This window comes from Balaenoptera acutorostrata, chromosome 9 (assembly GCF_949987535.1).
Source record: "Balaenoptera acutorostrata chromosome 9, mBalAcu1.1, whole genome shotgun sequence".
NCBI classification, from domain to species: Eukaryota; Metazoa; Chordata; class Mammalia; order Artiodactyla; family Balaenopteridae; genus Balaenoptera; species Balaenoptera acutorostrata.
In genome coordinates, this window is record NC_080072.1 from 39,573,100 (window position 1) to 39,596,046 (window position 22,947).

Sequence of the window (22,947 nt, forward strand, 5' to 3'; positions counted from 1 at the left end):
TAAAAGGACACAAAATTCATGTACTCACTAAGCATTTTTTTTGTCAAATGTATGTTAAAAACTGATTTAAATGTATATTAGCAATTTCATTAGTTTCAGAAATCTGTAAGATCCTTATACTTCTCAGAAAGCCTACAAATATGTGAGGTAAGGGGAGCCAAACACACCTGGAACCTAGAAACCACTTTTTGGAATTCTTGATAAAGTCTCAGTCTCATGTTCCTCATCTGTAAAGTGAGCTAAATCTACTTTACTGGGTAACTGTAAGAATTATGTTGTGAGAGGACTTGTAAAAAGAAACATTAGCCATATATAAAGAATCATTAATCTCCTAATCAGAGATCCCCATAGCTTCTGGATGATTTTTATCTTCCTTCAGAGGGAATTAACTTTTGCATCGAGCAGATAGCATATAATGGCAGGGGAAGCTCATCTTAGTCCTGGCAGGGATTAAGCCAACTTGAAGCTGCGTTTCCGTCTTTGTGAGGGCTGGTTTATTTCCAGTTCACCTCTACTCTTAGGGTGCAGCCCTTTAGGGATCTCAAAGGAAAGCTACATGTGTGTACCAGGGCTTCTCCTTGGGGACCCTGGACTCCTAATTTTCTCCCCTCCTTTACTCTCATTCCCCCCCACCTCCCGACACCATAAAATTGCTAACAGTACTGTTCAGTTTCTCAGCTTCTCAGCTGCTGCTTTCAGCCCAGTTTCTTAGCTCCAAGTCACTGCTTACTAATTAGCAAATGCTTCAAGCAGAAAAGTAGTGCCAAATATAATCTCTCAGCTTTTAGATCTTGGCCCTCCAAGTTCTGGCTGCTTTGATAGCTCTCCGATGACTTGAAACAGATTTAAAAAATATTTTCCCCCAGTTTTTCTAATTGTTTTTGGTGACAGAACTGGTCTGTAGCTAGCTAATCTGCCTTTATTTAAAGTGGAAATCTGACCTTGGAGTAACTCATTTAACTTCTTTGAGCCTCAGTTTTCTCATCTATAAAATAACAATTCCAACAATACTTATCATACCAGTAATATTGAGAGGATCAAATAAGATCATCTAAAAGAAAAAATTTCCTAACCTGTATAGTATAGAGAGATACTCTGTATACTTGAAATACTTTATATTTTCCTCTTATGGGAAGACAAATCACCTGAAAGTGATACCAATTTAAATCTAGCTCCATTCAAGAACTGCAACTCAACCAAGCTGCTAATGGGAAGAGCTAGTCAGTGGTACGTACATAGGTGAAATCGTAGCTGCATTTCAACACATCCCAACACTTCCAAGAAATTGTATTATGGGATAAAACATAATAATATAACTGTAAGTTAAAGTTACAGTTAATATAAATTGATGCGTGTATATTCAAGGGATGAAACTGGGAAAAAACTGTATCCTTCCAGACCCTCTCTCTATGAAAACTGACTCTGGGTAGTTCCTTCTTGCCCCTTTGGATGAAATCTCAGGTCTCTGTCTTGAATTTTCTGCTCACTCTAAGTCCTTAGCTTCTAATCTCCCTCTCCACCCCACCCCCCGCCACCGATTTCAGTATTTTAAAATTCCAGTGTTCTGTAAAAGTTCAAAACATTAGATTTTAAGGTTAAAGTTTTTCTTCTTCTCTAGAACTGAGAAAGGAAGAGGTGTGCTTTGCGTCTTTATTTTCTTGCTCCTTTTTTCTTACTCACAAGAAGCCTCTGGCTTCTCCAGGGTTTGGGAATGGTGGTGGGGAGGAGAGGTGAGGAGTAGGAAGTTCTTTTTGGTCTGATACTGTTGTGAGTTGGCATATGTGCTTTCTGTACTTGGTAAGTATTTAATGCTGACTCATTCTCTGTGGGTGTTTTGAAACACCTTCCCGATTCTTATTTCTTGGGATCTCTTGATGTGGGTAAACATACCTCTCTGACTGGGCTGTTGAATTCATCTCGCTCAGCCTGTAGGAATCTAGTAGTCAACTCTCCTGTGGGTGTCCCTTCAGCTCTCCAGAAATTCCCTTGGACTGGGTCTAAAACCATCCCCTGGCCAATTTGCTCATGCTTGGGAAACACTCACATGGGAGATACTCAGACGTTCTTTGTCTTAAAAAAGACATAAAAGACCTCTGGGCATGAAAGACCTCTCCAAAGCATCAATCTCTTTGCTGAACTCTCAGAGCAGTTATCTGGCCACAAGCCATTGGACATTTCTCAGCACGAACTGGACAGCAACCTGCCCGGCCCCAGTCTGGAGGGATACATGCCAAGCTCTCTTAGTGGCCCTGCTGACGCATGCCTTTCCTTAGACACAGGATGGGCAAGACTCACAGCACATTGATAACTACCGCCACACATCCTATCAGAATTCTCTCTCAGCCTCTCCAACCTCTTTCATAGCCTGCAGGTCATACACTGGTTTCTAGACACCTCGTTCACAAGTTCTGCTTTGGTGGTTTTGTACCTCACTCTATAATGTGGGAGGTATTGGCACTTAATACCTTAGGGTCTTAGCCAAAATGGACATGGGAAGGGTCCCATTTTTACACTATTACACATGCTTAAAAGGAATGGTCAGAATAAAAAAGGCCACTCATAAAACAGTCAGCAAACAGTGTAGTTTTTGCACATCGAGTTCTCTTGAGAACGTAGAGCTGCTTTGCCTTTCTAAAGTTTGCATGTTTATTTGCATGGTCCTCCCTGTTCTCAAGATGCCACAGGCTGGAGAGGTAAAGGTGAGGTGCTGCCCTTAAGTGGTCTTAAGGCAGAAACACCAAGGAGTGGGTGAAGTGAAAGAATGGGAAGGACTGTAAGAGCTCAGGGAGACACTTCTCAGGGCCTCCAGGCATAAACGGTGATGAGTACTGGAGGCCTGTGTCAGTAGAAGGGTCAAGAACTACTGAATATGGATTATCTTCGTTAATGTGACCCCATTTGTACCCACAAGATAATGTGTGGCTTGGAAAATGTGGGTTATGTACAAAAAGTACAAAAAAGAAAATAAAAATGACCTGTAATCCACCACCCAGCATGTGTGTGTGTGTAAAAATGGTATAATATTTACTTTAACGACATATCATGAATATTTCCCTTATTTACTATCTTCCAGAACATGTTTTTAATGGCAACCTAGTATTCAATTGCATGGCTATATAATTTAATCAATCTGATTTTGGATTTTAAGGTAGTTTCTAAGTTCTTTACTATCATATGTAACCCCATAATGAATAACTTGCAGTCTAAGGGTTTGTGCATAGTTCCATTTTTTTTCTTGTGATAGAGGAATAGAAGTGGAATTACTAGCTAAATATCTAAGTATCTATCTTCATATTCCTAATATGCTTTGCCACATTTTCCTTCAGAAAATTGTGCTTACTTAGCTCCCACCGGTAGTGTATGAGGGTGACTGATAAAAGCCATTTTATATGAAAATTTTTGGTGGGTGAAAATTATCCCGTTATTATCCAAGTTATTACCTTGATGATCGGAATCCGGGCCAGGGCCATGCTGGGAGCGCTGAGGGTTAGAAGGCCGCCCCGGCAGGAATCAGTGAGAACCAGCCTCCTTAGTTGTGTCGGCGGGGTGTGTGTTCTCGCTCCGTGCCAGGCGCTGAGGGCGACGGCAACGATGCAAGACACTACACTCGCCCACCAGGAAGCTCCCTCCGATTTTGCAAACTGCACACCAAAGCGGGCCCAAAGACAGTTCGCCCTAAGACACTGGGTCAGGACCCTTTCCACCCCCTCCCAGGCTCAAGTTCTTCCCCATCAAAGGGTGATGCAATCCCCGTCCTGTCAGCCATTCTGGGCTGTCGTGGGACTCTAACCTGAGGGAGCTTTGTGAACTGTTGAGCGTAGTGCACTCGTATAGAATTTTTACTCAAAATGAGTGCGAGGGGAGGAGGGAAAGAGAGGCAGAGCGTCCCAGCGAGACCGGAGGCCGGGGGCGGAGACGCTCAGAGCGCGCCGGGACTGGGTGACTGAGAGGCGGATCCATGAAGTGCTTATTTTCTCCCGCGGGCGCCAGGTTAGCGGCAGCAAGAGGGAGCGGTCCGCGGCCCCGCCCACTGCGCGGCCCCCTTCCAACCACAGACCCTTCCCAGTGCAGGCCCCACACCCCAGTCACCAATCCCTCCCCAGGCCGGCCCCTCCCTTGGCAAGCCTCTCCCCGGGCGGGCCCCGCCCCCGCGCTGGCCCCACACCTCAGTCACCAATCCCGCCCCCGCGCCCGCCCCTCTGCCTGAGAGCCCGCCCCCGCGCCAGCCACCCCCACCCCCCCGCCCGGAAGTGCCGTCGGAGCGTTCCAGCATGGAGCGCGAGCCCAGGGCTACGGCAGCCGCCCTTGCTGCGGCCGCGCTCTTCGCCTGGGTACGTGACTCCGCCTCCGGGCCGTGGCTGCTGGGACTGAGGGGCTCACAGACGCTGGGAGCGCCGGCCTCGGCGTGGGCGGTCCTGGGGCCAGGCAGCCGAGGTCTGAGAGGCGCTCCGGGTTGGAGGATCCTGGGCTGGGGGCTGAGGAGGAGAGGGCGGGGAGGGAAGGGTCTTCATGGGGTGACTTAGGGGCTTCTGGCTGGTGGGGTCCAGACCGGAGGGGCTGCGGCGCAGTGGGAAGAACCTGCCTCCAGGACAGAGCGTCTGGGTCCGCGACAGACTTCAGGCCCGGGTAGCGCCGGGAGAGGCGGAGCGGAGGGCTCTGTGGAGAGAGGATCTCCCCGTCCCAGAGCCCCGTGGGGCCACCTGTGCACCTCACCCTCCCACTGCCAGGAGGATGAAGGCCTTTCCCCAGCCCCACCCCAGCCTGGCCGGAGCAGCCTTTGGTGTGAGGCCGGCGGTGTTGGGCCGTGCACAAGGCGGAGACCCTGCATAGTTACTGATACTCGGCTGTGACTGGGTCTTGCCTGCACGGGGGGTGTGGGAGTCTGCGCTTGTGTCGGTTTGACGGGAGCACTGAGAGACAGGGTCATCTTTATGTGTCGTGGCTGGAAGAGAGGAGAATCTGTGCACAGGAGTGTGTGGCAGGCAGCCGACCAGATGCACGGGAACAAACACATAGTGTGTTGTAGTTCTTCATAGCACGTGCTTGTAATGAAACGTATAACTTGTTAATGTCGGTCTCCTTGGCCAGAATGTAGGCGTCATGAGGGTGGGTGCTGTGCATGTCTTGTATGGTGCCTGGCTTGTGCCTGGCACATTGTAAGGTGCTCAGTACGTATTTGTTGACTAATGGATGAATGAGTACCTGTTGTGTGCCGAGCTATGTGCTGGTCTTTTGGGAACCACAAAAGAGTGAAAGACTTCCAGCTCTCGTGTTGGGGGCGGTGGGGGGAAGAGAATAAGACCTTTACTGCTGTTAAAACCAGTATGTATAGACTAATTTACAAAATGGCAATTATCAGTACAGGCAGCATTTATTGAGTGCAAGACTGCTGCAGACCGGCAGAAGGGAGAGCGTGGTGTGGCCCGAGGTGGCCTGGCTGTGTCTTTGGGGTGGCACTGGAGCTGGGGGTGGAATTAGGGATTGAATGTGTGCCTGGGTGGGTGCTTTTCCCAGGACAGGGACTGGGGTCTGTGTAGACAGAGGAAACATCTGACAGAAAAAGCCTTTCAGATATGGCCTTGTCAGTACTGAAGCAAAAATACTGTTGAACCTAACCTCGTTGCTGCGCTTGGAGGCTTGCTGGTGTTTTCTTCCTGCGGCATTATCTGTGTGGAGGGGTGTATTAGTTTGCTAGGGCTGCCATAACAAAATACCACAGACTGGGAGGCTCAAACAATGGAAATTTATTTTCTCGCAGTTCTGGAGGGTAGAAGTCCAAGATCAAGGTGTCAGCAGGTTTAGTTTCATCTGGGGCCTCTTTGGCTTATAGATGGCCTCCTTCTTGCTGTGTCCTCATGTGGCTTTTTCTGTGGGTGGGAGCATTCATGTGTTTCTTCTTATAAGGATACCAGTCATATTGGATTAGGGTCCCATCCTTATGACCTCATGGAAGCTTAACTACCTTTTTAAAGGCCCTATCTCCAAAAACAGTCACAGTCTGAGGTACTGGACGTTAGGGTTTCAACAAATGAATTTCAGCGGAACACAATTCAGTTCATAACACGGGGATTTACCTTTTTGGATGGGGGTGTGTGTGTGTGTCTTATGTCTGGAGTGTTTGTAAGGAAGGCAAATACAGCTGTAATAGATTGTATTAAAATTTCCTTTTGTTTTGCTTTATCATGGATTTAGGGCCTCTTGCTGCATTACAAAAATTTGGTGCCATTGTTTGAATCTCATAATGCTGGCTCAGCAACCCGTAGCCCTGGTAATGGGGCAGCCATGGAGATCTCATGGCTAACAGAGAAATCCTCTGCACGTGCTCTCCACTTCACACCATGCAAGTCTTTCATTTGCTCTTTCCTGAGGGACTCATAGGGTCATACATTAATTCACTGTGAAATATATGCACACCTTCTTTGGGCCAGCACCATTTCAGATGCGGGGGAAATAGCAGTGAGCAGAACAAAGCTCCTGCCATCATGGAGTTACTTAACTCTCTGAGCCTTAGTTTCTTCATCTGTGAAATGAGTGATAATGCCCCCCACCCTGTGAGAATTAAAGGGGAATGCCCAGCACACAGAGAAGCACTCAGTAGTTGGTAGCTAATGTTGCCCTGAGGGCCTCTGGGACCTGTGTCCCTGCATGGCTCCCTCATCCAGCATGGAGTCCTTGCAGCCCAGGATGGTTGTGGAATAGACCACAAGGGGCAGGAGTTTGTATTTATGTATGCATTTTTTGGTAGTTATTTTAAATCATTTTTTTTCATTCAGGTGTCTTCAAAAACAAACACATTTTAAAAGTTTTACTACTCAAGAACCAACCAGCTGTCGGTGATTGGAGAAATTATAAGGATTTCCAAAATCTTAATAAGATTTTCCCTGCGGGTCCATCATCCCTTATCTTCAATTTTGAATACAAAAAGCTCTGTAAACCCAGAACTGACCTGACATGAGGCTGTTTATAGTCTTTGCCCACTAACTGAGTATTTGTACCGTTTACTGCAGAAATAATACTGTTTTACCTATGGGGTGCTGCTCCCAGACCTTGCAGCAGTGTATATGATTTATATACTGTATTACTTTTCTAAAGTCTATAAAATTCTGAGTCTGATGTACATCTGGCTGCAAGGGTTCCAGATTAGGGATTCTGGACCTTTATCATATAATAACGACAACAGACATATTGCCCACCAAGGGGAAATCTGTTTCCTTAGAGGAATCTCACCACGTGAATCTTACAGTAACAAAACATTGTACTTGGGAAGGCCCTTAGAGATCGTTGCCAACCTCTTTCACCTCTTTCAAATGAAATAACAATGGTGTGCCCTGCTTGAGGGCACAAAATCCTCAGCTAACTTTGATTCCAGAAAGTCATTGCCAGTTTTCCCAGTGCGGATGTGGGGAGAAGGGACAAGAACTAGTCCCAGTGTATTTCCCACCCACTTCGTTCCTATTTTTCTTGATTATTTCTTTCCGTAGCTTCCCTAGATAATTACCTTTTATCAGAAGGAACTCCTATGCTGTCCCCTAAAGGCAACACATGTAGGCTGGGGCATTGGAAGGGGAAGGTGAAGAGTATCACTGGATGAGTTGTGGATGTATAACAACTTCTTAAGAATGAGCCTATGAAATCTCATCTGTTATAGGCTCTGAGAGGAACGTGAGGGTGAGAAAGATAGGGACAGGTAAATTCAAATTGACAGTTGGGGTTCCCATAGTTTTTCATCCTCAGCTTATTTTATCCCTAGGGTGCAAATAGCTATGGGCAACTTGGCCTTGGCCACAAGGAAGATGTGCTTTTGCCCCAGCAGCTGAGCAACTTCTGTAATCCTGGATGTGTCAAGAGGATCACGGGAGGAGGGGGCCACTCTGCTGTTGTCACAGGTAACTTCCTTCAAGAACATATCGCCTCTCAAATTCTTATTTAGACATTCTCCCCTAGGGTGTTATATTACTATCTATCAGCCTTTTGTATTTTGCAGAGGACAACATTTTTGTGAAGGAATCACATTACCATCAGAGGATGGCAGATTGTCAGAGCTGAAAGGATTTCAGAGATCAAGGCCACCCCTCTTTTCCCCTTGCCCCGCTCTCCAAATGAGGCTCAGAGAGGAAAACTGCTTAAGGTTACAAGACAAGTAGTGGCCGAGTTGCAACATATATTACATTTTATACCCTAGATTGATATTTAACTTTCATATATGAGTTAGAAGTCTTGGCAGTTAAGTTGAATATTCCTTGAGAGGAAGAATTTTATATTTTCCATAATCTTCCCTCAGAGTACCTAGGATAGTACTTAATAAGTATTACAAGCGCTATAATATTGCAAAGGAGGGCATATTGCATCCTGGTTAAGAACATAAACTCTGGAATCAAACCATGTGGGTTTAAATCCTGGTTCTCTTAGTTGTTAGCTGTGTGGCCTTGGGCAAATTACTTAATTTCTCTGTGCCACAGTTGCCTCTCTTACATGGGGATAATAATGATGAGAACCAATGAGTTAACAGGGCTGCATTATGACTTTCATGAGTCCTTGACACTTTTGCCTTTGTGGACACCTCCTTCCATAAAGAAATATTTAAAATTATGTTTACAGCTGCACTGACATAAAGATTAATATAATCCAGGCCAGATTTAGTATTATATATTCCTATTACATATATTTTTTATTAAAAAATTAGATTAAAACATTTTTGTGGGCTTCTACAAGTATGGTGGGCCCCAGGCGCTGTGCCTAAAGGATAAGTCAGCCCCACGCCTGAGGCCCTCAGAAGAGTACTTGGCATATTCTGCGTCCTGAATAAACGTTGGCTTTTATTGTTACAGTAGATGCTCAATTTGGTAATTAATTGGCCACTGCTGTAGGACTTGGAGTTTCCATTTAGATATTAGATTGGAGCCCCTTGGCCTTGTGCCATTTGGTCCAGAGCACATTAACATGCATGGCTCATTAACTTGGGTGGGAAAAAAGTTAGTGGGTCCATGACTCCAAATAATTAATGAAATCCTTTTGCTCATCTCAGCAGTTGTAATTTCCCCTGTGCACACTACCACTAAAACCTTTATATTTTGCAGATGAAGGAAGCCTTTTTGTCTGTGGCCTGAACAAAGATGGGCAACTGGGGCTTGGTCACACCGAGGATGTCCTGTATTTTACCCCCTGCAAATCCCTCCTTGGATGTCCCATCCAACAGGTGGCCTGTGGCTGGGATTTTACCATTATACTTACAGGTGAGTGCCCTCCTAGGTAAATCTTTATCACCACAAAGGCTTTGGGTGAGAAGAGCATGATGATGGGCCCTGATTAAATGAAATCCTCTTTGTATTTAAACACACACACAAGTGTTGTCTCTGGTTGTCAAGAAAAGTTGCAGGGTGCATTTTGCAAGGAGGGTTTTAACAGTAAAGGAGATAGGGCTGGAAAATCTGGACTGTAATTATTAGAATCTAAACAATAGCTCTCATTTATGAAGTACTTAGTGTGGGCCTGTGTCAGAGTTGTAGGGAGTCAGTAGGTAACACTCTGTTTCTTGCTCACATTTGGGATCAATTGTGAGACAAGCACAGAGCAGTCAGACAGGTAGAGATCAAATTATCAGCTTTTTACTGATAAAGGCTAAATTGGAGGGCAAGGTTAATTGTCAGGCCAAGAGGTTCTGCTAATACTCCTCTGATCCAAACCCACTCCCCAAACTCTAGGCCTCCCCCGTAGGGGAAACCCTTACTATGTGTCAGCCCAGAGTGCCTGAGAGGAAGGTGCCAAGCCATACTGTCCTGTTCCTTCTCCCAAACTCACCAACTGGCTAGGTTACCCATCCTCCCCTAGAAAGCAGTGAGAATGGGGAAGGGCAGGGAGAAAGGCCTGAAGTCTATTAAAATTATGGAAATTCCATCTCATGGAAATATGAAAAGTGGGAGATAAGTATCCTCCATCCCAACACTAGGCACATGGCTAAGCATTCTCCACAGCTAACTTGTCATTAATTAGGTGGTGTAGTGGAGAGCCTGTGTAAAACGCTTAGCCCAGTGCCCACTGTTTTTGTTCCTAGGGGGATAGAGGAGGGGGTATGGGCTGAATGTGCTGGAGCACAGGGCCCCACTCACTCCTCTCATTCCTTTTGCTCTTCTCATCCTTCAGCGTTTACCCATTGGTCACAGATGTCTTACTTCTTAGATTTGCAATTCAAGTATTTGTATTTTGCAGAAAATGGTCAAGTTCTATCATGTGGATCCAATTCCTTTGGCCAATTAGGAATTCCTCATGGGCCTCGAAGATGTGTGGTCCCCCAGGCCATTGAGGTAAGGACAGCCCCTAATATTGAGCTTGCCTGTGTACTGTGAAAGTGTCTCCAGGTATCACAGTTATCCCTCCCTGGACTAAAAGACTGGCTGGGTCCCTGAAAACCCATGGGGTAGTTAGAATTTAAGTTGAAAAACTCAGGTTCTCCTGGGAAAGATTAGGTTGGAGGGATGGATGTTGTGAGTGAAAAGCCTCTGTTAGCTCTCATACATGTTATAATTTTTTGTGAAATAAAACAATAAAAGTAATATATCTTATAGTGACATTTTACAGTTCTAAAAGTCGTCATAGTGGAAACTGTGTTAGAAACAGGTCCAGTGGGAATTGACTCGCCTAAAGACACTAAGTGAGGCAGATGGCATAGGCCCGCACTGTCCAGTGGGAATGTCATGTGAGCCACATACGTAATTTAAAAGTGTCTAGCAGTGCCATTTAAAAAAGTAAAAAAAAAAGGTGAAATTAATTTTTAAAATAACAGCTTTATTGAGATATAAGTCGTATACCATAAAATTTACCCTTTAAAAATGTATGTTTCAGTGGTTTTTAGTATACTCACAGAGACGTGCAGCCACCACCATCGTCTAATTTTAGACCATTTTCATTGTCACAAAAGAAACTGCATGCCCAATAGCAGTTAACTCCCATTTTCCCCTCCCACCAGCCCCTGATGACTGCTAATCTGTATCTGTGGATTTGCCTATTCTGGGCATTTCACATAAATGGAATCATACAATATGTAGCCTTTTGTGGATGGCTTCTTTTACTTCACATGATGTTTTTAAGTTTCACCCGAGTCATGGTATGACATGGTAAAATTAATTTTAACAACTTTTAAACTACTCTAATGTAGCCAAACTATTATTATTTCATTTTATATGTCACCAATATAAAACTTTATTAATGAGATATTTTATATTCTTTCATTTATATGAAGACTTTTTCTGGTGTACATGTTTTACTTAGAGTATATCTCAATTCAGTCTAGTCACATTTCAAGTGTTCAACAGCCATGTGTAGTTAGAGGCTACCATATTGAACAGCACAAGCATTAGATAGGACTCCTGGTTTTAGTTCAGAGCTCTTTTCACTGCATCATACTTAAAATGTACACATTTTTGTGAAGATTATATTGTAAGCAAACTTTTAGAGGAATTATGCTGGAATCTAAAATGAGTTTCACCACCTAAGCTGCTCCACTCATATCTAATTTCCTTAAACAGTGACTAAGAGTGGGAGATCTGTTTTCATTGGAGAGAGCTTAGGTCTGCTCCTATCACTTTGCTGAATTCTAATTGCTGGTATTGTGGGGTATTATTTGGGGTCATGGTTTGGGCTGTTCTAACAAAAATATTATAGACTGGGTGGCTTAAACAGCAAACATTTAATTTTCACAGCTCCAGAGGGTGGGAAGTCCAAAATCAAGGCACCGGCATATTTGATATTTGGTAAGGGCTCACTTTCTGGTTCATAGACAGCCATCTTTTTGCTGTGTCCTTACACGCCACCAGAAGGGGAAAGGCGCTCTCTGGGGTCTCTTTTATAAGGGCATTAATCCCATTCATAAAGGCTCCGCTCTCATGACCTACTCACCTTCCAAAGGCCCCACCTCCAAATACTATTATGTGTTGGGGATTAGGTCTCACCATGAATTTCCTAAGAACACAGACACTGAGTCTGTAGCACATGGTATGCATGGAAGTCTAGACTCTGTAGTCCCTGTTGTAAGAAGTTCTACAGCTTCTAGTTGCAAATAGGTAGCTTTTTAAGAACCTATGTATAAGTTATAATTAATTTAGCTTAAGTCACATGGTTAAAGAAGACAGAGAGGAGCAATGGTTAAAATATGTTGGATGACAGAATCAGAAGGTAAAAACATTTTGACACACTGTGTCTTATAGAACAATGGGAGGAATGTGCCAAAGTGAAGTATAAGAGAAATTCATTCATTTATTTAATAGCAACTATTGTGTGTAGGTGCTGTGTTTAGGCAGGGAGGGCAAAGGTGAATAAGACCCAATCCTAGCATTCGAGGGCCTTGTAGTTTAGTAGTACATATTAGATACAGAAATACCTAGATGCATTACCATGTTAGAACTATGATAGATGCATGTATAGCCTCGAAAGGGAGTACTGAACTCTTTCTAGGGGAAGGTGGGGTGACAACAGACTTATGCTGAATCTTGAAAGTTGAGTAGAAATTTCCCTGGCTCGGGATAGGAGGATGTGCAGAGTAGGTACAAAAGAAGCACATTACAAACAGAAGGAACTTTGTGAACTAGGGTATAGAGCATAAAACAGGAGGGCATGGGATACTGCAAGCAGTTTAGTATGATTGGAATATAAGGAAGTGGTAGAAGTGCCAGTAGGGATCGGGCAGGCAGGGAGGTAGTGTCTGATAAATGGTAAGAACAGTGAGTTAGAGAGGGGCCACATGGGGTAGTGTATGGGGTGGATTGAAGGAAGATTACTCAGAAAACTCTTGCTAATAATCCAGATGAGAGATGATCCTGCCCCAAACTAAAGCAGCAGTAGTGGGGATGGAGAAGAAGGAATTGAGGTTAGCTGGTTTGAAGAGAGTGACTCCACATATAAAGCCCTTCAGTTAGCTTTGAAAAGGAAAAAAAAAATTAAAAGAAAAAATGTTCAAGGGTGGTATATTCAAATTGTATGAGCAGTAAGATTTGATCTTCCCCAAAGCTAATGTGATTGTGGGCTGAGTCGATAGAAATATAGTCTCCAGAAGAAGGGAGGCCAGAGCTCTGTCCTTCTTTGTGCTGGTCACACTGCATCTAGAATGTTGTGTCCTGGTGTGGGTTTGGTTCTTAGGCCCTGGGCACTGAGGTGAATAAGACTCAGACCCTGCCCTTGAGGACTCTAAAGTTTAGAAAGACACTGTGGATCTGTAAATAAGCAAATATGGTAAAGTCCCATAGGGGCTGTGATTGGTGCATATACAGTCCCTTAAGAGAGAGACTGAGTAACCAGAGCATAGAGGAGAGAAACCAAGAGGGGGAGGGAATTTGAAACTAGGTGATGGCTGATGGAATTGGGGATGTTTTTCCTAAAGAAGAGATGTGTATTAGTTATCTATAGCTGTGTAGTAAGTTACCCCAAAATTCAGCAGCTTAAAGCAACAAGCATTTATTATCTCACAGTTTTGGAGGGTTAGGAATCTGGGAACAGCTTAGCTGGTCTCATGACTTTGCAGTCGAGATGTCAGCCAGGCTGTACGAGGTCTGCTGGAGGCTCACCTGGGCTGGTTCCACTTCCACGCTCTCTCATGGGCAGGAGGCTTTAGTTCTTTACCATATGGGCCTCTCTATAAGACTGTTTAGACATGGTGTCTGACTTCCCTGAAGAGTGATGAGAGAGAGAGAGAGAGAGAGGGAGAGGGAGGCAGGCTGGTCAAACAAGAAGCCTCAGTGCCTTTCATCAGCTAGTCTCGGAGCCACTTATCACTTCCTTATCCTATTCATTAGAAGCAAGTCACTAAGTCCAGCCCACAGTGAAAGGGAGGGGAATTAAGCTGCACATCTTGAAGGGCGGAGTCTTAAAGAATTTGGGGACCACAAGGTGTCTTAGGACATGACAACTGTCTTCAAATGTTTGGGAAGCCTTGTCAGAAGCAGTAGGCAGATAGGTTTGGTTCCACCTAAGGAGACAGATGGAACCATGCAAAGATGAGCAGGCATCTGGGGAGGTGGTGAGCCCATGTCACTGGAAGTAGGTATTTGACAGGGGTTGTATGACCACTTGGTGGGGTGTTGTAGATAGGTTTCTAGCATTGAATGGGGATTGGACTAGATCAGAGGTCAGCACACTAGAACCCTTGGTAAATAAAGTTTTATTGGAACACAGCCATGCCCATTCATATATTTACTGTGTATGTTGCTTTTATGTTACAATGGCAGAGTTGAGTAGTGTGACAGAAACCATGTGGCCTGCAAAATCTAAAATATTTACTATCAGGTCCTTTACAGAAAATGTTTGCCAACCCCTGGACTGGATGACCTTACAGGTGCCTCCTAGCCCTGAGTGGCATTGTAATATGGTATTTTAAAAAGATTTTGCCTTTTAGGAATACATATAGAGGCATTTATGAGTGGAAATGTTGGGAATTGGGAGCTCCAAACCAATCAGACACATAATGAGGATCATGCTGTGTTGTGTTTGGGCATAAATTACATAAAATTTTGTAGATGGATAATTCTGAGATTGCCATCCTTTTCTTTGTTTTGACAGCTCCTGAGAGAGAAGGTTGTTAGTATTGCTGCTGGACTGAGGCATGCTTTAGCTGCAACAGGTGATCATTTTGCTTTTATTTTCTTGATAAGCATGTAATAAGGAGACACGGAGCTTTGGAAGAAATAAACTTTAAGATTCAGAGTGTCCTGCTATGCTGCAGTCTGATTAGAAGGAGGGGACATAAGGCAGAAGTCATGTGGGAAAGCCTTTAGCAGGTAGGGAGGAAGGAAATGAAGTTGTCTAGCTCTTTGTTATGTTCTTAGGCATGGTGCTAGGTTCTCTTGATTTAGTTAGTACCTCATTTAATCCTCATAGGCACACAGTGATGTGAGTTAAAAATTTTTTGTATTGAGGTATAGTTGATTTACAATATTATGTTAAGTTTTAGGTGTACAACATAGTGATTCACAATTTTTAAAGATTATACTCCATTTATAGTTGTTAGAAAATATTGGCCATATTCCCTGTACAATATATTCTTATAGCTTATTTATTTTATACATGGTAGTTTGTACCTCTTACATATGAAGAAACTGAGGTCCAGAGAGGCTAAGGTGTTTGTCTACAGTTACACAGGGAGTTAGGAAATAAAAGGTGAGCTGGGATCAGAGTCTAGGACGGGCTGGATTCCAAGACCCACATTCTTTGCCATGAACTGCATTGTTTTCCTAGTGGATGTAAATGTTTATTAATTTAAATGCTTCAAGTGAGCTTGTCTCCTGTACCGTGAGAGGGTGATGCACATAGGGCTGACGGTGTGTGTGAGGTTGAGGGTTGAAAGCGGAGGAGGCAGTGACCCTTTTTTCTCTCTTGCTCATTTTTCTGCTTTCCATACCCACTTCTTTGGGCTGAAGGACAGCCCAAACTGGCTATGGCAGCCAAGGCTCAAGCGTTGGTGAGTCCAGGTGTGGAATGGGGAGAGGAGTAGAGGTGAGGAAGAATCCGGTGCATCATGGTGCTGGTGGTCACTTGGGGCTTAGTGTGATTATAGTTTTTGAAAAACTAAACTTTTTATTTTAAGGTAATTGTAGATTCACGTGCAGTTGTAAGAAATGAAATAGATCACACTCACTCTTTGCCCAGTTTCTCTCAGTGGTAATATCTTGTGAAACTATAGTGTAATAGCACAACCAGGATGTCTTGACACAGTCAAGATACAGAACAGTTCCATGACAAGGATCCCTCTTATGGCTCTTTTGTAGCTGCACCCACTTCCTACCTACTCTCACCCCTTAGCTCTTTCGTTCTCCCACAGTAATGTTGTCATTTTAAGAATGTTATATAAATGGTATCATACAGTATATAGCCTTTTGGGGTTGGCTTTTTTGTTCAGCATGATTCCCTGGAGATTCATCCAAGTTGGGAGTATGAATAATTTGTTCCTTTTTATTGCTAAGTAATATTCCATGGTATAGAGGTACCACTGTATTAGTTTGCTAGGGCTGCTGTAACAAAATACCACAGAGTGGGTGGCTTAAACAATAGGAATTTATTTTCTCACAGTTCAGGAGGCTAGAAGTCCAAGACCAAGATGCCATGAGGGTTGGTTTCTAGTGAGGCTTCTCTTCCTGGCTTGTAGATGCTACCTTCTTGCTGTCTCTTCACATGGTTTTTCCTCTATGCACGCATGGAAAGAGAGAGAGATCTCCAGTGTCTCTTCCTCTTTTTAAAAGGACACCAGTTCTGTCAGATTAAGGCCTCACTATTATGACCCATTTAACTTTTATCACCTCCTATAGGCCCTATCTCCAAATACAGTTACACTGGAGTTTAGGACTTCAATATATGAATTTACGGGGAACACAATTCAGTCTATAACAACCACAGTTTGTTTAACCAGTCACCCATTGAAGGACATTTGGTTGTTTCTGGTTTTTAGCTATTAAGAATAAAGCTATAATCATTTGTGGACAAGTTTTTATGTGAACATAAATTTTCATTTCTCTGGGATAAATGCCCAGGAGTGTGATTACTGAGTTGTATGGTAGTGATTACGCTTTTATAAGCAGCTTCTTCTCTTAGAAATTAGAAGGACCAAAGAATTGCCTGTCATTGGTTTCCTTGCCCCTTTCCTACCAACATTTTGTGATTGCTAGCCTTATGTGTACATTTTTGTTCAGTTAACAGAGCAGCACAGTTCCCATTATGTGTTTGATTAATTTAATTGTAAGTCCTCCCCTCCCCCATTTAATCTGTAAATATTTCTGCCCACATCTCTAAAAGATAAGGAATTTTTCTGAAAACATTACCCAAAAATACCATCATCATACCTACAAAAAAGTTATCAGTAATTCTGTAATTTCATCAAGCATCTAGTCAGTATTTAAATTTCCCTGATTATCTCAAAAATATTTTTTTTATGGTTTGTTTGAATCAGGATCCAAATTAGGTTTATCATTGCAATTGGTTGATATGTATCTCAAGTCTCTCTCTCTCTCTTTTAAAGTTTATTTATTCCTTTTAGTTTTTGACTGTGATAAAATACACATAAAATTTATCATCTTACCCATTTTTAAATGTACAGTTGAGTGGGATTCAGTACGTTCACATTATTGTGCAACTAGTACCAAAATCTATCTCCAGAACTTTTCTCATCTTGCAAAACTGAAACTCTATATCCATTAAACAATAACTCCCCATTCCCCCTTCTCCCAGTCCCCAGCAACCACCGTTCTACTGTCTATTTCCATGATTTTGACCACTCGTACAGGTACCTCATATAGGTGGAATCATACAGTCTTTGTCTTTTTTTTTTTTTTTTTTTAATTGAGGATCTTGAATCAGATGCGTATGTTTGATTGATTGATTGATTGATTGATTTTGGCTGTGTTGGGTCTTCGTTTCTGTGCGAGGGCTTTCTCCAGTTGTGGCAAGCGGGGGCCACTCTTCATCGCGATGCGCGGGCCTCTCACCGTCGCGGCCTCTCTCGTTGCGGAGCACAGGCTCCAGACGCGCAGGCTCAGCAGTTGTGGCTCACGGGCCCAGCCGCTCTGCGGCATGTGGGATCTTCCCAGGCCAGGGCTCGAACCCGTGTCCCCTGCATTAGCAGGCAGATTCTCAACCACTGCGCCACCTGGGAAGCCCCAGTCTTTGTCTTTTTGTGGCTTATTTCACTCAACATAATATCCTCAAGGTCTATTCATGTTGTAGCAAATGTCAGAATTTCCTTCCTTTTTAAGACTTAATGATATTCCACTGTATGTATATACCACAGTTTGCTTATCCATTCTTCTATTGATAGACACTTGGGTTGTGACCACATTTTAGCTATTGTGAATAATACTGCTATGAACATGGGTATACAAATATCACTTCGAGATCTTGCTTTCAGTTCTTTAGGATATGTACCCAGAAGTAGGATTGCTGGATCATATAGTAATTCTATTTTTAATTTTTGGGGGAATCGCCATACTGTTTTCCGTAGTGGCTGTACCATTTTACATTCCCACCAGTAGTCACAATGTTTCAGATTTCTTCACATCCTTGCCAACCCATGTTATTTTCTTCTTCTTTTTTTTAATAGTAGTCATCCTAATGAGTGTAAAATGGCATCTTATTGTAGTTTTGATTTATATTTCCCTAATGATTAGTGATGTTGAGCATCTTTTTATGTGCTTATTGGCCATTTGTATATTTTCTTTGGAGAAAAGTCTTTTCAAGTCCTTTGCTCATTTTTTTTTTTAAAGCATTTACTTATTTATTTATGGCTGTGTTGGGTCTTCGTTTCTGTGCGAGGGCTTTCTCTAGTTGTGGCAAGCGGGGGCCACTCTTCATCGCGGTGCGCGGGCCTCTCACTATCGCGGCCTCTCTTGCTGCGGAGCACAGGCTCCAGACGCGCAGGCTCAGTAATTGTGGCTCACGGGCCCAGTTGCTCCGCGGCATGTGGGATCTTCCCAGACCAGGGCTCGAACCCGTGTCCCCTGCATTGGCAGGCAGATTCTCAACCACTGCGCCACCAGGGAAGCCCCTTTGCTCATTTTTGAATCAGGTTTTGTTGTTGTTGTTGAGTTTTAGGAGTTCACTGTATATTTTAAATATTAATCCTTTATCAGGCATCTCCAGTCTCTTTTAATCTTTACGTGCTTTTTCCTCTCTTTTTATCCTCTTGCAATTTATTTGTTGAAGAGATGGTAAGTTTTGTTTTATTTCAATACTGTGTTTTGCTCACATTGCGCTCAATCATCATCACTTATATTTCACAAAGCAGGCTTGTCTGTTTACAGCCTAAAGGACCATTGGGTATAGGATACTTCTGGAGGAGCAGTACCTTAATGTTGCTGTTGGATAGTGAATCCTAGTTACACACATCTGACTGTAGACAAAATATACAATATTTCATCTATGCATTTGTGTGAGGTTCAGAACATGGGTACATGAATTAGAGTCAGTGAATATGGAAATAAAAGGCCATTCCGTTGAAGTAGTGGCTATTAAGAAGCTATCTTGCAGTCATAAATATGTATTTATTTGGCGATTAGGAATCTTTGAATTCATCTTGGTGTAATAGAAAAGGCACTACATTAAGTGTAGGAGAGTTAAGTCCTGGTGTTTTCTCTGCTCCTAGCTCCCCATATGACCTTGGACAAATCACATCCCCTCTACAGGGCCTCAGTTTCTCATGCAGTAAATGTGAGGAATGGACGTGGTAAGCTTCAAGGTTCTTTCCTGCTCATTCTGGAGTCTCAGTTGTCCTTTCAGGTTAATCATGAAAAAATTATCATTCCAGTAATTTGACTCTGGAGGAGTGTCCTAGAACTTTCTGGAGGGAGTTTTACTATGTTGGAATTTCCTTTGATGGTCTTAGATTACCCTGAAGACTGGATTTGTGATTGACTTGGTGGTAATGCCTATGACCAGCCATAGGGCCTCTTGAGGCAATAAGCTTTTCCATAATATGCATGTTAACTGAGCATGAATTGGGACTCTCTCATGGCATTGAGGTTCAAAGAGCAATCTGGTCTTAATCCAGATAAAGAATTTCTTTTTTCTCTCCTGCTCCGCTGGGAAGCTAGTGGCACGGTGTTCCAGTGGGGAACTGGTTTGGCATCATCTGGACGGCGGTTGTGCCCTGGGCAGACTCTCCCACTGTTTTTGACAGCAAAGGAACCAAGCAGAGTGACAGGTAAGGTCCTTACTTCTTCTGAATCCTGTATTTATTCTTAGTTTGGAAATGGAGACACAGGCATGCAGAAAATGGGTAAATGGAGTTTTGCTTTTGCTATTTCTTGGTCTCTCTGTCTTAACTCTCTCTATTGGTTGGTCTATTAATTTGCTGGGATTTTTGTGGGCCCAGTAAAAGTACCACTCTTTGCTGCCAGAGTTTGGAACCCATTGAGAAGTAGATGCGAGTCAGGTGGGTGGAAATCAAAATGGTAGCTCTAGAGCTGTTAAAAGTTAGGTTGGAAGACATGGCTTAGGTGTTTGGAAATAACGTGTAGCAATAGTGAGCCTCCAGGTTCTGAATCCCAGATTGAATTTACCCACCAGGCACTGGAGCAGCTGTATGCATTCGGTCCTGCTAAGCTCATGGTGCAGCTGAGAGCACGGAGGAGGCGCCCTCTGCAGGCAGGCGCATCCCAGAGGGAGAACCCACAAGCAATGTGCCTGCCTGCCCAGCTCCTTCTCCTGAAAGGAAAGCAGGAGCAAGTGAGGATGTGGAGAGAGGGGCTAGGAGCGTTCCCCGAGGGAAGTCTCTCTTCATGGGCACACGAGGAGCAGGTAGGAAGGGTGCTGCCCACAGGACTCTTGGTCTCTAGGACTTTCTTTCTCTGTCTCTCTCTGTCTGCTCTACACTCTCTTCGTGGGCCTTTATCTCTCTGTTTGTAGCACCATGTCTCCACCTCCTCCTCTTCTTCCTCTCTCGCTCTGACTTTGTGACCCAGTTTACTGAGGGTTAGCTGTAGGAAAAACCTGTCAGGAAACCTGTACTCTCCTCTAGCTCAGAACAAAGGAGGGATTTTTGAGGGTGGTAGGAAGTGGGGAAAGAAAAGGGAAGGGTGAGCCGCAGTGGGAGTGTCGTACAAGTTGTTGGGATCGTTCTGATTCTCTTAAGTCCTTGAGGCTTTCCCCTGTTGCCGGGGTGAGGTTAGCGCCCTGAAGCCCATGTGTTGAGTTGGGGAGGGTTCTCTTAGAGAAGGAGAAGGGGCCACTGAACACAGGACAGTCTACTTCACATTGAAAGCATTTGTAATATAAACTCATACTTCCCAAACATCTTTCCTGCCTCACCAAGGTATTCACTGCTCCCTGGGCATGCGCTGTGTTCTTATTCCTCTGTGCCTGTGGGCAGACTGTTATCTCTTCCCAGGATGCCTTTTCCTTCCTGTTCCCCTTGGGAAAATCCTGATCATTTTTCAGGTCCTAGGTCAGCTACAGCTTTCTCAGGAAAGACTCTTCCTTCTTCTCACCTCCATTGCATTTTCTTTATGTGCATTGATAGCACAACGTATTGTATTGTTATGAGTTGTTTACATGTTTTCCCAAATGCCAAAGATGATGAGCTATTTAAGGGTAGGGATTATGTCCACTGTCTGTTTTAGCACAGGTTTTGTATCTAAAAGGAATCAGAAGTGTTTTTGTTTGATTTGATTTAAACGACCTGGTTGGGATCTGCTTGGGGCACAGCTTAGATTCAGAGTTAATTTGGGGGAATTTTCTGATGAGATGTTAGAGAAGATATCAGCTTCCTGCCCTCAAAGTCTTTCACTTTTCGTTGTCCCCTCTTCACCTCATTGCCATCTGTTTTGGAGCTGGAACCCTGGATGTCCTCTCCCGACCCGGCCACTAGGGGACCAGTGCTTCCTCTCTGGTGAAAGTGGCAGAAACATCTGCTTTGTCCCTTTCTCATTCCACAGGATACTTGAAGGCATGAGGGGCATTTTATTAAGACACTAGTAAATTGAACAGAAGTGTAAGAAGAAAGAGTTACAGAGTAAGACTCCCATTTCTCTGCATGCCAGACAAGGCGACCACAGCTTCGAGCAGAGTTGATTAGGGTTTACACTGTTGTTGAAGGCAGTGTATTTAAGGGTGGAGAAGTGCTGGATTTGGATATGGGAGGCAAGTTCAAATTCTAGTTCTGCCTGTGTGTTGTTAGGAGGCCTGGGCTTGTGTTTCAGTGTCTGCATGTGATAGCAGCTGAATGTATGAGATGTCATTGCTTCTAGGCCCGCTCCGTGGACAGAGCTAGGAAATATACATGTACACACACGTTTATACATATGTACACCTATGTCTGTTTATCTCTAGTAGAAACCACAAGTCTACACTGACTTCAATTACAATGCAGTATCACATGGTCAGTTCTAGCCTTTAACCTTTTCATATCTGTACCTTTCTTCTCCTTTCTGATAGTGAGAAATCTGACTCCTTTATCCTCAAAATATTTATTTATTTGTTCAACCTCCTGGATATAAGCAGTCTCCCTACCATGCCAGCCATCTTCTTGGCCAGTGCCACTGACTCAGACCTTCCTGCACTGGCTGAGAGTTTCTCTCCAGGTGCTGTTGTCACTGCCTATGGACCTCCTGTGCCCAATTTTTTTTTGTTACAAATGTGATTTCAAAAGAATTTTTTTTTTTTTGTAGGCCTAGAGAATTCTCAAGCAGTATGTGTTCTTGCTGGCTCAGACCACTCAGCTTCACTGACAGGTAGGTAACATGCCATTCAGAATTCTGGGTGTTTCTGCCTCAAGTGATGCTATTGGGATACAGAGGGAAAAGCATAGACTTTGGGGTCAGAATTCTGATGCCACCACTGGTATGATCTTAGGCAAGTCGTTTTACCTTCCTGAGACTATTTCCTCTTCTATAAAGTACTTTGTGGATAGTTCTGAGAATTACATATGATAATACATGTAAAACACTCATGTGAAACAGAAGCTCACTTCCTTTCCTCTGAGTTTGTTTTCTTAGCTGTACAGTAGGGATAAAAATATCTTCCTTTAGGGTAATTGTGATTGTCACATCATATAACCAACAGTAAATTTATGTATAATATGTTGTTATCTTATCCACCTAATCTATTTTGATGTCTAATATAACTATCTAAGCTCTCTAGCTGTCTATTTTCTCTAGCTGTTTAATCTCAGACTAACCTGTTTTATCCACCTATATCTTTCTTCTCCATTTATCTGTCACCCTGTCTGCTCTCTCTATTTATCTACTCTATGTTATTTAACTATATATCTCTATTTTTATTTATCTTCCATCTTTGTGTTTTCCTATCTAACCTAGGTCTCCATAATCTCTAAGTCTAGTTGTGTATATGTTTCTGTAATCTATTTTATATTTTTATGTTTTTCTCTAGTTGATCTCTCTATTCCATCTCTTTAATCTGTCTATCTATCCAGTCTTTTTTCTCTCACACAGTGTGTTTATCTCTCTGTCTTGGCCATGTATC

At 43.4% G+C, this 22,947-nt stretch overlaps 1 protein-coding gene across 1 annotated transcript in view; it reads left to right on the forward strand.

The window, feature by feature from the left end:
- The first annotated feature begins 4,250 nt into the window (after window positions 1-4,250).
- The window catches only part of SERGEF (secretion regulating guanine nucleotide exchange factor), a 227,392-nt gene continuing 208,695 nt past the window's right edge, over window positions 4,251-22,947 (forward strand). Inside the window, exons 1-7 of the mRNA XM_007174853.3 lie at window positions 4,251-4,331; window positions 7,751-7,886; window positions 9,078-9,233; window positions 10,207-10,301; window positions 14,545-14,605; window positions 19,556-19,669; window positions 22,134-22,196. Coding sequence (XP_007174915.2) covers window positions 4,272-4,331; window positions 7,751-7,886; window positions 9,078-9,233; window positions 10,207-10,301; window positions 14,545-14,605; window positions 19,556-19,669; window positions 22,134-22,196 — 685 coding nt within the window. The 5' untranslated portion in view covers window positions 4,251-4,271. The remainder of the gene's footprint in view (window positions 4,332-7,750; window positions 7,887-9,077; window positions 9,234-10,206; window positions 10,302-14,544; window positions 14,606-19,555; window positions 19,670-22,133; window positions 22,197-22,947) is intronic.